We start from the raw sequence: 17,963 nt of genomic DNA, 5'->3' as shown, positions 1-17,963 counted from the left end.
TCTCTGAACCCTCAGTTTATTTAAATCCAGATTAACAATTTATTTGTGAGAATGTTTTTTTCACTGTGCCATCTAAACATTATGAGTTTAACTGTAGTCCAACTTTCTTTTATTTGATTATAAATAATTCTATTAGTCATTTGTATGAATATCTTATCATTTTAATTAATAATTCTTATTCTCTAATTATTCAAACTCAGTAATTGTGTATAACCTCTGTACCAGTGGAGGGCAATTTTCATTGCTTTCCTGTGTTTTTTCATGTACAACACTTTAAAATGTTATTGTCTTGCTAAAATGAACTTGCCTCACCTTGCCCCTAAAACTGCACCCTTTAGACACTTTCACATTTAAGTAGGTTAAAAACATCAATCTCGATGTGTTCTTTTTCCACATACTAACACAAAATAAAAGGCAATAATTAAATAAGGAAAATAATGTTTTTTCAAAGACATTTCTAAAAAGCGTGGTATGCTTTTCTTATTATAAACCCTGTTTTTTTTCCAAATCTTTTCTATACTGAACAGTATGGGGAGGGCGGCCTAGTGGTTAGGGAATTGCACTTGGAATCCAGATGTTTTAAAATCAAGCCCCACTCCCACAGACTGCCACTCTGGGTCCCTGAGCAAAGACCCTTAACCCCACACTGCTCCCTGGGGGCCACACAATGGCATCCCCTTGCTCCCCAAGGGGATGGGTTAAATGCTAAGAGTGGATTTCTTTGCTCTGTACTTTTGACAGTGTAATAACAATACTTTGTATGTACATAGATCTCATTTTAATCATTAGCAACACTTGAAAAGTTGTTGCTTTCATTTTTTTAAACTTATAGCTGATCAGATGTCTTATGGATACAAACATTTTTTTAAATTTTCAGGTTTGTTTTTGTTTTTTCTATTTGCAGCTCTCATTTGGGGCCTCTTAAGGACCTGGTCCCTGGCTCTTGAGAGGAGTGGGGTATAACCTGAACAGATCACACGTCAACCACATGGCAGGCAACATGTTACTGCGCCCATATTCTAAGAAGTCTCTCAAATAAACAAACGTAATCCCACAAGCCGTTGGAACCATTTCCCCACTTTCACCAGCAGGGGGCAGCTAATCCCATGCGTAGCAAAGACTAGAAGCAGGTGGATTTAAAAGCCGCTGATGCAGAAGAGGAGTTCTGGAGCGTTTCCAGCGCCTTCTTTGATGTCCCACTATGAAACTAGAGGCCTGGAGCTCCTGTCTGATATTTTGGACTTACCTCTGGTGCTTAGGAAGACTTTGTCAGCTGGTACTGGTCGGTCGCCGTATGGTGGCTCCCAACAGGCCAGTGAAATCCAGAATAAATTAGATTATTGGATTGGCTACAACAGATTATAGCGTCCATGCTTCATAAGAAAAACGGCACCAGTTTGATCATAGAAGGTTTCATTAGATAGTGCCCTGATGAAGGTAAGATTTCTGATTCAATTTAGTTCTATTTTTGTTTTATTAATAGATTGCATTATATTTTAGTTTTATTCAACAGTGCCTTTTCAGCATACCAGATTTGGGGCCATTCCAGACACGCAGATTATTTTACTGTTTCTTTAAATGAAATATTACATTTGATTTTATCATTTATTTTTCCTTTAGATAGAGATATTTCTTTATTTCTTTTTGCTTAAATTACATCACTCTGTTCAAATGGGATTCAGTGTTTTAGGCAAATAAATGGGAAAACACACAACACTGCAGCTATATTTATTTCTCAGAATATTCTTTTAATCCAAGATATTGTTTGTGTTTTAATACACTTTTACTATAAATAAAAACAAAAAAAATTGTCTTAAATTCAGTTAAGGACTTTCTTGTAATCTAAAATATCATAAACAAACTTATTTTGTTTTATTAAAGTTTTACTTAAAGTAAATTGAAAAACTTGGTATTACAGTTTGTCTGAAAAATGCATTTCTGAACTTGAGTGAACTAAATGTAATTTTAGTACTCAATCTTTTGTCAACAATGTAACTAAACATATCAGTTTATTGAACATTTATGATAACAGTAAACAGAAATAATTATTACAACTAGCATTATTTAATTGATTTCTGGTGACTTTTTACAAATCAGGTTTGCATCAACATTGAGTGAATTGTTGTTTAACTGTTATGTTGCAGTCTTTGCCATTTTCCTGGGCACCAGAGCTGTGATTGTGTGTAACACGTGGGATGTTATGTCATAACCTTTAACAGTCAATGACAGCAGTAGCACTGCAACCAAAGTAAAACACATGTGTTTTAGTTGCAGGGAAATTTAAAGTTTGGAAACAATTCTTGAATCTGTCAGCATGTGAGACTTAAACTGCCGTAAAAGAATGGCAACCATGCAGGCTACCCTGAGATCCTGAATCAGTGACAATGAACCAAATTTGACAGAGAGTTACCCTAAGAATGCCAATATTGGGGAGGCAAAACTCACAACAATCAGATTTACATAGTAAAGCCTAACAGAAAAATAAACACTTTATGCAATGCAATCCAACTGGTTGATCAGGATTGGTGCTAATTTGACTGGCTTTTTGTGATTTGCTGGTTCTGTGGTCTCACTGAAACCTGTGATCTTCTAAAAAGTCCAGAAGTTTCTTGGGAAAGAGTCTCTTCAACTTGTTGAACTGATTGTTTCTCCACAACTTATGAACTTTAAGTAGAGTTATCTATGTTCACGTATACATCAGATAGAGTTTAGGTTTCCTTTGCTTTTCCTTGATTGGATTTTCTTTTTTTGGGGTGCTGTATGGCTGCCAGTGGGGTGGTGGTTAGCTGAATATGCCCACTAATCCTGAAACAGGCACTGGATGGATGGATGGATGGATGGATGGATGGATGGATGGATGGATGGATGGATGGATGGATGGATGGATGGATGGATGGATGGATGGATGGAATCTACAAGGGAGTCATCAAGCATGCTTTCAATAGATTTTGGAGAAAAGCAATTTTTGCTGCAATGTGTTTTGCTCACAGTGCATATAATACTGTGATCATTATAATTCTGCTTATCTCAACTGATGACAGCCTAAAGGTAGCCTCTTCCTGCCTGGTGGGAGATGTCGGTCCAGATTAGAATAATGTGTTTCAAGAGAAACTGATACGATATTACCTAGATACCTAAACATTCTGTTATTTGTTTATGGCCAGAGGGAAAAGATTTACTGTATCTGCAATAGCTTCCTTCTCCCAATAGTAAAGGTTTTCAATGTGGTAATGCTCTTCCATATTCTAACTGGAAAACATACAGGTGCTGGTCATAAAATTAGAATATCATGAAAAAGTAGATTGATTTCAGTAATTCCATTTAAAAAGTGAAACTTGTATATTATATTCATACATTACATACAAACTCATATATTTCAGATGTTTATTTTGTTTAATTTTGATGATTACAAATGACAACAAATGAAAATCTCAAATTCATCATATCAGAAAATTAGAATATTGTGAAAAGGTTCAAAATTGATGGCCCCTGGTGCCACACTCTAATCAGCTAATTAACTCAAACCACCTGCAAAAGCCTTTAAATGGTCTTTCAGTCTAGTTCTATAGGCTACACAATCATGGGGAAGACTGCTGACTTGACAGTTGTCCAAAAGACGACCATCGACACCTTGCACAAGGAGGGCAAGACACAAAAGGTCATCGCTAAAGAGGCTGGCTGTTCACAGAGCTCAGTGTCCAAGCACATTAATAGAGAGGCGAAGGGAAGGAAAAGATGTGGTCGAAAAAAGTGTACAAGCAAGAGAGATAACCGCACCCTGGAGAGGATTGTGAAACAAAACCCATTCAAAAATGTGGGGGAGATTCACAAAGAGTGGACTGCAGCTGGAGTGAGTGCTTCAAGAACCACCACACACAGACGTATGAAAGACATGGGTTTCTGCTGTCGCATTCCTTGTGTCAAGCCACTCTTGAACCACAGACAGCGTCAGAAGCGTCTTGCCTGGGCTAAAGAGAAACAGGACTGGACTGCTGGTGAGTGGTCCAAAGTCATGTTCTCTGATGAAAGTAAATTTTGCATTTCCTTTGGAAATCAAGGTCCCAGAGTCTGGAGGAAAAGAAGAGAGGCACTTCATCCACGTTGCTTGAAGTCCAGTGTAAAGTTTCCACAGTCAGTGATGGTTTGGGGTGCCATGTCATCTGCTGGTGTTGGTCCATTGTGTTTTCTGAGGTCCAGGGTCAACGCAGCCACATACCAGGAAGTTTTAGAGCACTTCATGCTTCCTGCAGCTGACCAACTTTTTGGAGATGCAGATTTCATTTTCCAACAGGACTTGGCACCTGCACACAGTGCCAAAGCTACCAGTACCTGGTTGAAGGACCATGGTATCCCTGTTCTTAATTGGCCAGCAAACTCTCCTGACCTTAACCCCATAGAAAATCTATGGGGTATTGTGAAGAAGAAGATGCAATACACCAGACCCAACAATTCAGAAGAGCTAAAAGCCACTATTAGAGCAACCTGGGCTATCATAACACCTGAGCAGTGCCACAGACTGATCGACTCCATGCCACGCCGCATTGCTGCAGTAATACAGGCCAAAGGAGGCCCAACTAAATACCGAGTGCTGTACATGCTCATACTTTTCATGTTCATACTTTTCAGTTGGCCAACATTTCTATAAATCCTTTGTTTTTATTGGTCTTCAGTAATATTCTAATTTTCTGATATGATGAATTTGAGATTTTCATTTGTTGTCATTTGTAATCATCAAAATTAAACAAAATAAACATCTGAAATATATGAGTTTGTATGTAATGTATGAATATAATATACAAGTTTCACTTTTTAAATGGAATTACTGAAATCAATCTACTTTTTCATGATATTCTAATTTTATGACCAGCACCTGTAAATAGAAATTAGTGTAAATAATGTGTAGATTTAAGGCTGGATGATATAGCCAAAGATTATATCATGATAAATTTCTTGAATTTGGTCAATCCAATATAATTTCGATGTCATTATATTAAAGAGCCTTAGAGAGATTTCCAAGAATGCCCAGAACATATGCATATACAAATGTATGACAAGCATTTTGCCATGAGTATAAAACTCCTCCGATATACAATTTTATAAATATTTGCCTTAAGACACATCAAACTTCATAAAAAAAGGAACATCAGTCATTGACAAATGATGTATTCATACTGTAATGTATTGAAATATCACTGAAATTAAATACAATTATACTTTGATATATATTGAAATATTGTGCAGGCATATTTAGATTGATAGATGTTATTGACAGACTGTTAAATGAAAAGTTTAATGTTTGTTTGGTTTTTTTTGCAACATCTTTAAGTTAAGGCAGGAGTGACCTTCTTATGGATTTTTTTTTGTGGCCCTGGTGTGCAATAAAGAATGGGACACATTTAGCTAAATTAACGCTCTTTGACCGTCTTAATGCAAGAAATTACTGATTGATTTATCTTTAGTCAAAATCCCTCCCCGGCTTTCAGTTTTCATTAAAACACCCAGGAGGAGTTATCCATATCCTACAGTAGATGCTGAGAATCGACACAACACATCTTTAGATCAAGGAAAGAGACAACATATCTCACTGGAATGCTAAAGGCAATATTTTTATTTTATTATTAAACAAGCCAAACTTGCAAAACACCTACATTTTTTAAGATGGATCTTTTATTTATTTATTTTACACACCTTGTTTCTTTCATAAAAATATTGGTGAGGTTTCTGCAATTAAATACTGTAAGCTAACAATACTTTTAACTTCTAGATTCTGGTCTAATTAAAAAAATGATTGGACACTTTAACATCTTTAACACAAATAGTTAAAGATATCAGATATTTACAGAAGTTTCAATGAAGAAGTATGGCCACACAGACACAGCTGGTTAACTTAACATTCAAAAATAGAGACTTTGGCTCCTTTTCCTCTTGTTTCTTGTAAAACAAGCTTATCTGTTTAGGATTCCCCTCACTACACAATAAGCCTGTGCAGACTGAAAAAGAAACAAATTAGACTGCAAATCAATAAGGCTGCTTCACAATGTGTATTTAGTCCCCAAATAAAAGCAGCAGGGAAAGAGAATAAAAATGCAGCAACTGAAACAGCAACAAGGGCATCTGTGACTCTTTTTTCATCAAGATGAGATGGAAAGATTTGTTGTTTGTACTTAGAGAGAGTTTAATCCTCCCAACAGGGAGGTAAGATAATGTCACCAGCAAACACTTGGAGACCATACTTGCTGCTTCTGTGGCTGATAAATAACCTAAATAGATCTGAGCTTTATAGGAGACTGAACTGCACTGGGTGCATTTTTTTGAGGGGATATTAATCAATAAACTAGTGAATAACCTTGAAAAAGAAGCTGTTAAAGCCGTTTCTGATGTTGTTTGCTGGAGAAACATTACTGTACAGAAAACCATTACAATGTATGTACATTTTTAATTTGATCTTATTAATATATGATATAAACTTTTAATGGAGTCAGGATATAGCTAAGTATGTGAATGTTCTTTATTGTGATCCAAAACTAACTGATAAGGTTGTTTGTTGCCCTGTAGGTTTGACTGAATGTTAGACAGAGGATCACATGGTGGATAGCTTTAACTCAGGGAGCTATAACTGTCTGCAGCTATTTATATCTTTAAATGCTGCCGTAAGAAGTGATGCTTAGAAAATCACAAGGGTTTCAGTTGTAAACAGATGCCGGACCTGGAAGTGAAACCCAAGCTTTGCTAAGTTTATTTTGTATGATTTCTAAAGATAAACAATCTTTACATTGTAATTTTCTATTTTGGAAATATATCAGAATATAGTTATAAAGAGAGTTTTTGTGCAGAATGTATACACAGAACACAGAAACAACAACATATAAAGTCTACTTTTTTTGCATGCTTTGACATTTTTTAATTGCAACCTCCAATTGTGATGTGTTTTATTGGTGTCTAATGTGTTAGAAGTTACACAGTGGTGCAAAGCAGTGGGTAAACAACCAATGCTTTCAAAGATTTCTTTAAAAGTAGCTGAGTGTTGCTTCTATATTCAGTGGTTATAAGTCAATGCTCACAGTTATTTATAAGAGTTTGTCTCTGCCAGTAAGCTACCCTCACTAATTTGTCTTCATAAAATAGTTCTAGTTCAGTCTGGATGGAGAGAGATGGTGAACAGGAAAGTACAAGTCTTGGCGCAGATTTGCAATTAGATTTTAGGTTATGTTTGCCTTGTCCTGTTACTTTTGCCATACGGGGCTTGTCAAATTTGTTATTTAAATTTATATGTTATTTTCTAGTTTATTTCTCTTACATAATTCGTTGTGTTTTGAGTTAAATTTAGCTTTATTTCCATACTTTTAGATGGGTTCCCTCAGTTTCTTCCTCGTATTTTTCCTAACTTAATCATTTCCCCCTCAGCTGTATGTTTTAATTTCTGGACTTTGACTAGGCTACTCTAACACATTAATATGCTTTGATCTAAATAGTCAGAGTTTGTAAAATTCATTCTAACTAGTTGTTTTAAATAGATGTACAATGAGGTAGAGATTACTGTATGCTAAAGTTAGGACTGTCTTAGTCATAAACTTAAAGGAATAATGGAGGATTTTCATTAATTTTTGAATAGACCCGCCCTCTCCACTTTTAAAAACAAGGCACATGCACAACCCTGTACCCGCTTCTTTGAGGGAACGCCTATTAAACACGTGCAAGAGCATGCACAAGCCCATTTCTCCTTGTGCACACCTCGTGGATATTCTTTTCCAACTTCTGTTGGAAAAAGAACATCTTCCACTATACCTTAAACTCTCAATTTGGTTAGAATTTCCACCCCCTGACTGAAACTAACATCCTCAGATGAAATAAAAGGTAGAAAACACCCTTTTCAAGTTTTTTTGTTTTGACCCAATGCAGAAGAACCAGATGATAAATAAAAACTAAGTTTTATTATGAAGACAAACTTTACAGCAATGTCATCAGGAGAAATGGAGATTAAACTGGGCTCAACCAAGCAAAACATCAGGGAACAAAGAAAAGCAGGCAGATTAAATGTAGCCATTTAAGGGACACTGAAGCCAGGTGAGTGTCATCAGGGGGATTTTTGATCAGCTGAGGGAGAGTATTTAGTAGAGGGATTAAGGGTGAGTAATTTATAAAAACAGAGAGCACAGCCTTAGGGGACAGACCGAGATGAAGCTAAATAAAAAAGGAACTTAATAAAGTAAGAGAAAACAACCTAGGAGAATAAACCAAAATGCACAGAGGGATAAAAAAGAATAAAGAAAAAAACTAATACAAAGGTGAAAACTAATTATGAAGAGCTACTGTAAACTACAATAGTTAAGAATTAAATTAACAATTTAAATAACTGAATATCGAAGGAGGAAAATAAAGATAAATGACATTACCAGAACACAAACAGGAAAAACTAACAAAGGCCCATACCAACCATGACCAGGGTATTTAAGCACAGGTCAGGTTCTTTGAATTTGTATCAATAGTTAGTTGGTTGAAATGCAGTTTGGTGGTCTGATGGGACAATGTTTCAAAATGTACATCAGAGCTGGTTAAGGAGGGGTTAGATCAGGCATGTCAAAGTCCATCCTTGCGGGTCGCTTCCCTGCAGGTTTTGGTTTCCCTTCTTCAGCACAGCTTCCTCTGATAGCTCATTAACAGGGTTTTGCTGAACTGCAATCATCAAAATTAGCAACTCTGAAGCCAACAAAACAGGATAGCCATCGATGATCCACTTTCAACATGCCTGGGTTAGCGTAAGGTAGCATTAAGCTTCTGAAGACTCAAACCAAAATTAAAACTGCTGCCCAGACCTGGCTGTGTAGAAAAACACCAGTTTAGGTTCATTTAACCATTTCCAAACAGGATAATAATAAATCATCCAAACAGAATTAAGGCAGAAGCTTGACAGTGGCTAAAGAGGTTGACCCCTAAATGTTACTTCAGGGGTTGGCCAGGATATTATATGAAGAGAGATTCCAAATCTCAATGGATTTATTTTCTGGTAAAAATAGAAGTTAAATAATAAAAAATAACAATAACATTAGAGGGACTGTATTTTTGTTTGAGCTTGGTATTATATATTTGACAATGTATGAAAAGAAGAAAATTAACCTTTAATTCTAAATTATTCACCTGATTTTTGCTTTGTTAAAACTGTTTATATGATATAACCATCCAACAAAGTAATATTTAAATGTTTCAAGGCCCAAAATGAATATGCCTATGTTAGATGTAAGGGTTTGACTAATAATAATAATGTTTTCTGTGACTGTTTTCTATTCAGTCTGGCAGCCATGCTGACCAGCTTTATTGAAGGCCTCCTCTGTTGCCTCACCTCCAAACCGGCCAATACTGTGGTTCCTGTAGAAACCTCTGAACCTGCAGACGGTTATGAGTTTGTGGAGGTGAAACCGGGCCGTGTGCTGCGGGTTCGACACATCATCCCTGACAGACCAGTGGTGGAGGAACCCTCGCTGGGTGGGATTGTGAGCTGCAAAAGAAAAATCACAGTCTACAGGAACGGACAGCTGTTCATTGAGAACTTGGGTGAGAGGGCGAGTGCAGAGCTGAAAACCTGCCAGAATGGAGAGACTGAACCCAACAGCACTGTGGAGGTTGAACTGACAGACTGCCGTAAGTCTTCACCTCCTGTAAGCATCCCGGAGACACGGTCAGAGTCTCTCACCGCTGGAAACAACGGGGCCTCAGAGACAAGATCAGCAGGAGAAGCACCTGCTGCAGGACAGGCTGAGCAATCCCAGCAACCCCGGAAACGGAGGAGGAAGCCGAAGCGCTCTGTGGTGATTGACTGTGAGAGGAGGATATCCAGCTGCAAAGGAACACATGCAGACGTAGCTCTGTTCTTCATCCACGGGGTGGGGGGGTCTCTGGATATCTGGGGGAGCCAGCTGGACTTCTTTTCCCGACTCGGGTACGAGGTGATTGCCCCGGATCTGGCAGGTCATGGAGCAAGCTCATCTCCACACATAACTGCAGCTTATACCTTCTACGCCCTGGCTGAGGATATGAGGCTAATCTTCAAGAGATATGCGAAGAAGAGGAACATTCTCATTGGACATTCATACGGGTAGGCCACAAGCTTTAGCATTTAGATAGAAACAGGAGAGGGAGAGAGAGGGATCATCCATACAGTCTCAGGATATTGTTTATGGAAAACCTTTAAAAAAATTCAGCATTTATGTAAAAGATAACCCCACCAAAAGCACAGTTATGTTTAAGGAGACCATAAGATGTCCATATGTCTCTTCCACTCCGTATTATAACCTACCATTTGTTCACACTCTCCAGCGTGTCGTTCTGTACGTTCCTGGCTCACGAGTTTCCAGACCAGATTCACAAGATGGTGATGATCAATGGTGGTGGTCCAACAGCTTTGGAGCCCAGTCTGTGCAGCATCTTCAACCTACCCACCTGTGTGCTTCACTGCCTATCCCCACTGTTGGCCTGGAGCTTTCTCAAGTGAGACATCTTTTAATCTGTGTCCTCTGTACATATTTAAGGTATCTTATATAATTTGTTAACATAGTTTTAACACCTCTATGGCATGTCTGTTATCTAAGGTTTGATTTATTTTTATGTAATGCATGTAGACAGTGATGTTGGTGCTTCTAAAGATAGTGATCTGGTTTATTTCATGTTGAAATTAAGCAGATTCAGGTAAAATGTAATTTTACCTGAATCTGCTTAATTGAATCCACCGCTTTAAGTGAAGGCTATTATGGTTCCTAGATTGAATTGCTTAAATACAGTTAAGATCAGTGGCGGCGATTTGAATGAGTGATCATAGAAAATTGTATTTACAGAAAAACTAAGAGAAGGTCTTTTAATAAATGGATGAAGAATCATTGGAGCAGTGAAGATACATTTGTTTGCAGCTCATTCCCTGCACGTCCCAATCTTAAAGACAGAACAAACCAAAAAGTAGCTAAAATAGAAGGTTCAATAAAATATTACAAACGATGGCTTAAAAGAGCAACTTTGTGCATTGGGCATGGAAGTGGCTGTGTGCAGATAAAGCAGGGCTTAGGTCATATCTCTAGGCTTTCTTTTCCTGCCCAGCCAATCAGCTTTGAAAGGACAAAAATATTATTAAAGAAAACATGTTTATAAAACCAATCCTTGGAGTGTCTAACAGAAGCAAACAGGTCTCCCAACCCCAAACACTTAGAGCATAATAAGTTTGTCTGCTGCAGAGTCATTAGATATTTCTTAAATGATTGCTGTAGATTTTCTAGATCATGCTCATTTTACATATGACATATATTTTATAATACCGTATTTTTGATGATGCCTTTCTCATGTTGAAGCAATCACACTTTTAGGATGAATAAAAAAAAAGTTTATATAATCCTCATAGAGGGAAGAACACACTGTGGCTGCAGAAGCTGCAAAATGTGAAAACCTATTCAATTACAGTGACGGTTTGGTAATATAATATAAAGGGATAAACTCAGTGACTTATTCTGGGATTCTTTGTATCTTATAGCTGTAACTTGTAAATGCTTCTTCTCTCTTCGGAGTTTCATCCACCATAGGTAGCTCTACTAACTCTTTTTCAGGGTTAGCTGAGTTTCTCTTCTGCAACACCAGCTACCATGATCCACAAGGGTTTTCTGCATTAAAGACAGCTGAGTCTGTATGATGGCAGTAAGGGTTGTGTGATAAAGTCACATCCCTAGCATCATGTTGTATAGGTGATTTGCCATAGAAGGTACTGTTGCACAAAATTAACTGTACAACTAAGAGATATCATTATGTGGTAGTACCAAAGCGAACATCTCAAATTAAAGGTTGTTAGCAAATATCCACATAGTAAATGACTCCAAACTTATTCTCAACTAAACTATTGAGAAGCATGTGGAAGGAGACAAAACATTTTAACCGCTTCATGCAGTTTAAAATGTAATTCTAAAAAATTCCAAAGAAATGCATGTAGACTAGTCTCACTACCAATGATAGAAACAATTTTGTGTCCTAACTGGCCTATAAAAGGACCTGGTTACTCTCACGTCATGCCAAACTTAAAGCTGTGTTTTGATGCACAGTGTATTGACATATCTGTCTAGTTCTAAATCAGATACATTTCTGATTCTGCCTCTGCAGGGCCGGCTTTGCACGGCAGGGTGCCAGGGAGAAGCAGTTGCTGAAAGAGTACAATGCCTTCAATGTGTCGTCATTTGTGTTGCGTGCCATGATGAGCGGTCAGTACTGGCCTGAGGGGGACGAGGTTTATCATGCCGAGCTCACTGTGCCCGTCCTGCTGGTTCACGGCATGCACGACAAGTTTGTCCCAGTAGAAGAGGACCAGCGCATGACTGAGGTATGGACTGATCCTGGCACCGAGTACTGAACTAATAGAGAGACCGATCATGTTAAAGTTGAGTTTTCAGTTCAGTTGATTTATATACAACACGTCATCTCAAGGTACTTAACAGAGTCAGTCAATCAAATCATACAGACAGACTGGTAAAAAGTCTCTCAACTTTTCAGAACCTACTTGATGGTTATGCTAATCACAACACTAAATATTTCAGTTGGCTGCAGCTCCAGCAGGATGTTTCTTGAAATCCAATTGCACTTTTTGCAAAAGTTTAGTTAATGCATGTACTTATTTTATTTTATTTTTTAAATTCTATTTCTGTCATCTATATAATTGTTGTTTTTGCCAAGAAACCCCTTGAAAATTAGATGTTTTCCACTGAATTATCTCTGTGAAGTGCCTTGACATGCCATGTTGTTAATTGGTGCTATAAATAGCACCAGTAAGCCTTCTACCAAGGCTAACTGGTGGTTCAAGGAGCAAGAAGTCTGCATACAAAAGAACGTAGAAGCATTGATCCATAAAAACTTTCTCTGTTAGAAAAGGTAACTGGAAACCAGCTCCATAGGTGTCCCTGTCTAGAAAATAAACACCTAAGCGACAAGCTCTGAGCCAGTGTTCACATAAAATGATGAAAGGGAGCACACAGTTACAGTAAAAGCTGAGCCCATAGCTACTGTATGTCTAGGAGAAAAACAAGACTAAACACTGAAAAACACAAACTGGTTGACCACAAACACCCAAAGGCAGACAATAAACATGTGGAAGAAGGTGTTCTAAATGGATGACAGCAAAATGAAAAGCTGCATATCACCTTGAACATACCATCCCCACTGTGAAACACACTATTGGCAGCACCATCATGCTATGGGGAAGCTTTTCTTTAACAGTTGGATGGGGTTATGAAGGGTTGGATGATGCTACAGGTCATATCCCATACATATCCTTTGAGTATTTTTGCTGTTCACAGATAACTATTTGGTAAAGAAGTGGAAACTCATGGCTGGTTTATCTAATAAAGATCTTTATTCTACTGGTCTTCTACTGATCCCAGTAGACTGCATTGAAATGTGTGGTTGTTACTACAGTCTGTAGTTTCTAGCTTTGGGTGTTTTCTACTTTAGATTGTTTTGTTCATTTTTCTCAAGTAGACTAAGATGTCATTAAGGACCTAAACACTGTCAAAATGACAGGCACAAAATTACATATTTTAACCACCTTTTACCACATGTTTAAATTCAGAAACACAAAATGCTCCATAATTAGCTGATCCAGTAATGTTTCCTTTACACATTAAAACATAATACCATAATATAGATAAAACAAGTGGAGATCATGTTACTGAAATCTGGCTAGTGTTAGGCCACAACATTCAGAGTTGTCAAGTTTCATCAAGAGCATTGACTGCAACTGCTGCTTTCTTTTTTTTCCCTCCAGATTCTTCTAATGGCGTTCCTAAAGGTCTTGGAAGATGGCAGTCACATGGTGATGCTGGAGTGTCCTGAGACTGTCAACACACTCCTGCACGAATACTTCCTCTGGGAACCAGTAACACTTCCACCGCCAAAGAAGGAGCCCAAAACCCGCCCAGAGACCGCCAAAGCCCAAACAGACAACATCATCCCTGAGCCAGCCAAGGTCAGGCCTGCAACAGCCAGGCAAAACTAATCCAACCAAGAGGAATCAGACTAAAGAATTGAAATGATCAAGGTTTAAACATGCAAATTGTGTCTCAGAGCTGTGTGTGAATGGAATATAGAGCCAAATATGCTGATTTACCTGAACCTGAAAACCTCTAAAGGAAGACAGCCAGGAGGCATGCTGGTGAGATGTCCAAAGCACCTCAGCTGACTCCTTTCAATGCAGAGGAGCAGCGCCTCTTTCAAGAACTTCTCCTCAAATAACGGAGCTCATAATCCAATCTATGAGACTGAGTGCAGATACTTTGTAAAAGATCATCTCAGTCTCGTGTATCCAGGATATTATTTATAGGAGAATTTTTTTATCTTTATTCCAAAGCTATAAGAGAGACAGAGTAAATATAAGAGAGATTTACTTCCTGTGTTCTTCTTTGCCACAACAAACAGAAGCAAAGTCTGAAAAATACAAAGCAGAAGAGTTTTACAGTAGCTTGATTTAGATGTACATTTTTTAATCTGTTGAATATTTTTGCACCATCACAAATTGCTTGTAAAAATATGAGTTGGACATGTTAGTACTCGCTTGTCATTACTGAGATACGTATGAGTATTGTTAAAAAAGATGCTGATCTCAGGAGAGAAGTGAAAGTAAATCTGCAGCTTTATTAGATTGTGTCCAGTCAACCATATTTTAATAAATAAAGCTTTAGGAAGTGAACTAGCTGAGGATTTTTTAAGAATTTTAACCTTTGAAAGATAAGGTTACAAATCAGTAAAGTGGTGCTTTTTTATAGTGTTCAATTTAAATGATTAAAAAAAATTAAATATTCTTTTTAAAGCTTAAACACAAAGCCATTATTTTTTTCTGTCTTCACATAATGTCTTCACAATAATTTTATATTCTATATTTACCAAATGGCTTTAAATTTCATGATAAAATGTGTATCCTATGGACATGTGTTGAATAAAAGAAGTTATACAGTTGTCTTTAAATTTTGGTTGGATTTTCAAATACTTTTCCTTTATTGAACAGCTATGTGTCGTTTACAATTAAATGTGGAGGATTCTGCAGTTTAAGCATGTCCAATTTTTTCCTATTATTATTTCCTATTATTATTAACCTGGACCAGTCATGGTTATTGGCATCCCCTGGTGGAGCTATATCAAGCCTTAAATGTAATATAGTAAATGCCCTTCAGTGAGCCTAATGCATGTTTTGTGTAATCAGGAAATTATGAAAGAAAATATCTTCTCACTTAAATGTATAGTGGAGGATGTTCTTTTTCTGGGTGGATCATCAAAATAAGTGGTCTTCCTAATTGTCAATCATTCTGGTGATATGTTTACATAACGCCCCCATTTTAACTGACATAGGGAAAAAAATGCATATCTTCTTTTGGAAAGTAAGCTTGTATTAGTGATGCAAACAGCAACTTTTAAACAGAGCGTGCACGAGGAGAAATGGGCTCATGCACGCTCTTGCAAGTGTTCAATAGGCATTCCCTCTATGGAGCAGGTACACAGTAATGCATATGCTTTTTTTTAAGTGGAGAAGGTGCGTCTTTTCAAATATTTGCAAAAATCTTCCACCATACCTTTAAACCATAAATTAAAGGTTGGTAGAGGAGTTAAAACAAGTATGTTAAGGTCACTGTTGAAGATCAAAGTATGCCCTATGATTCCTAGGTATTCCATAAGAATAACATACTTTCTAGCTTTAGTCACATGGGTTAAAACTTTCTGGTAATCTTCAGTTTACAGTCTTAAAAATGAACTAAGCATGCAGTACTTTCATCAAACAAATTAATTTGGTGAGATTTTTAACAGAAGAGGTTAAGTAATAAAACTAAAAAAAGCCTTTTTTATGAAAATAGGTTTTTATAAGGTTTTTAAATTATTTTGGGCTCTGAAGAAAAAATATATACTTTTAATTCTCAATATAAAAAAAAAAGAATTTATATAATTTCTTATTTAAAAGACTTGTTGGATTTAGCCAGGTTTAACAGATTAAAATAAACCTTTCCCCAATGAATGGTAGAAAAAGTTGCCATCTGTATTAATAACTTGTGCCGGAGGAGCAATATTTCCATCATATTGGAATTGAAGTAAGAAGGGCGCTTTAGACATCTATACATTAGGATATATCTTTACCAGGACTGCCAATAATTATGATGGCTGCTGTATCTTGGTCAGCATTGCACATGTTAGCAGCACTTTATTCGTAGTATAATGTGAAATCATATGTAGGTCTATACAAAGATGAAAAGTTGTGTGATCTAGGAAGCAGCTTTACTTTTTAAAGTAATTATTCCCAATGTTTTATACTCTTGATTATTTATAATTTATCTCCTATGGTGTCTTTCACAAAAAAAATCCTGATTTTAGCAAAAGAGAGAAAATGTTTGTGTTAGTGTCCTAAGTTAACACTTTTTATGCTCATAGGGTAAAACACCAGTGTTTGTAATCTAAACTAAGCCAAGAGTTTAGTTTAGAATAAATGTTTTTGCAGCATGTTGTCCATATCAAATATTTCTAAGGTCTAAAAAGAATTATAACAGCTATCACAAAGGTATTTAACTCAGTTCACATGACAATTCGTCATTATTACATTCCTGTCATTTATGCTGCATTTTTTAAACCCTTACAATCTTAATTTTTTTTTTTATTACTAATAAATTGCAAATATTATTTGTGTAGTTTTTGATGTGTTTAGTCAGAGAGTGTGCTTTTATATATTGTATTTAAAGGCAGGTAAGTTTTAGATTGGTATTGAACATGTTTTGTTTTTTTTATATAAAGCAGCTTTGATCAGAAAAAAAAACATGCAGCTGTTTGATTGTCCTGAAAAACGAAAGGAAGCAGTTTTCTCTTGTGTCTTAAACATTTTAACTGTTTGCCTTTGACGGTTGCAAACTGATTTCAAAAGAGAAAAAGTATTAAAGTTAATAAATATGTATTGTGATTTTTGGGATCTTTTTATACATTTTTGTGATAGTAAAATACATTTTTATCAAGCTTGTGTGGGATTTCTCTTTGAAATTAGCCTATTCTGAGTTTATTCACATATTTACTGACCAGAGATAAGCTATATTAGTGTGCATAAATGAATTGGTCAGATAATCTATAAAAAATATGTCTGAATTTTAACTTTGTATGGAGTGATCTGTTTTTTACTGATATAAAGGAATAACGAAAGAGGTTATAATTTTATAATGTATAATTTTGTAGGATCCATATATATTCACAATAAACACTGAAATAGATTATTTAAATTCAAACAGCTATCATTAGAACCAACAAGTGCTGATAATCTATTGGATCATGCTTTAATAATTAAATAACTGATTAAACACGCTACAATGACATAATTCTGACCCAGAGAGCAAACACTAAAACACTGCTCATTAACTGATTTAATGTCGGAATGTTTCAAGCATTTGCCACTCAGACAACTAAACAAATTGGATTTATCAGCTCCTGGTTTCTAATAAATCAGTCGAGGAAGAAAACAACAATTTCTGCTTCAACATCCACTTTTATCCTTTAACTTTGAGCATCAGAACCATGAGAGTTAAACTCAAAGAATCCCTTATTGTGACCGTGAGCTCATACATCCCCTTTAATCTGCAAACTATGGACATAAAGAGCCCGCTTTAAGGATCTGTTTCCTGGTGTGGACAGGAAGCAGTGAGGATCTCCTGGGCTCAGTGCTAAACTTCCTTCACAGCATGGCGGTGCTGCGTGTGACAGAGGCTTAATACACCCTGCTTACTGCCACAGCTCTGCTCTGCTCAGGTCAGGTATCAACAATTGGTAAACATTTTAACCAGGGACTGTTTAACAAGTTATAGAACAAAGAATCTAATTGTCTCAGATAGCTTTCTTTAAATAAAGTTAGTTTCCCGTATAAACTAAAAGGACTTAAAGCAAATCTTTATGTGAAGGTTTCTATCAGCTTTGCTCATCTAGAGCCCTTTAAT

At 36.6% G+C, this 17,963-nt stretch overlaps 1 protein-coding gene across 1 annotated transcript; it reads left to right on the top strand.

The window, feature by feature from the left end:
- Window positions 1-1,116: 1,116 nt before the first annotated feature.
- On the top strand, window positions 1,117-15,060 carry abhd8b (abhydrolase domain containing 8b). Its single transcript, XM_038286459.1, has 5 exons — window positions 1,117-1,437; window positions 9,287-10,090; window positions 10,312-10,482; window positions 12,127-12,343; window positions 13,781-15,060. Exons 2-5 carry the CDS (start codon window positions 9,297-9,299, stop codon window positions 14,009-14,011), a joined length of 1,413 nt encoding a protein of 470 aa, XP_038142387.1. The 5' UTR covers window positions 1,117-1,437; window positions 9,287-9,296; the 3' UTR covers window positions 14,012-15,060.
- The last annotated feature ends 2,903 nt before the right edge of the window (window positions 15,061-17,963 follow it).

This window comes from Cyprinodon tularosa, unplaced genomic scaffold (assembly GCF_016077235.1).
Source record: "Cyprinodon tularosa strain WSP-4 unplaced genomic scaffold, ASM1607723v1 ctg106, whole genome shotgun sequence".
NCBI lineage: Eukaryota > Metazoa > Chordata > Actinopteri > Cyprinodontiformes > Cyprinodontidae > Cyprinodon > Cyprinodon tularosa.
The sequence above is the reverse complement of the archived record's forward strand: the minus strand, read 5'-3'. Positions and strand labels throughout refer to the sequence as shown.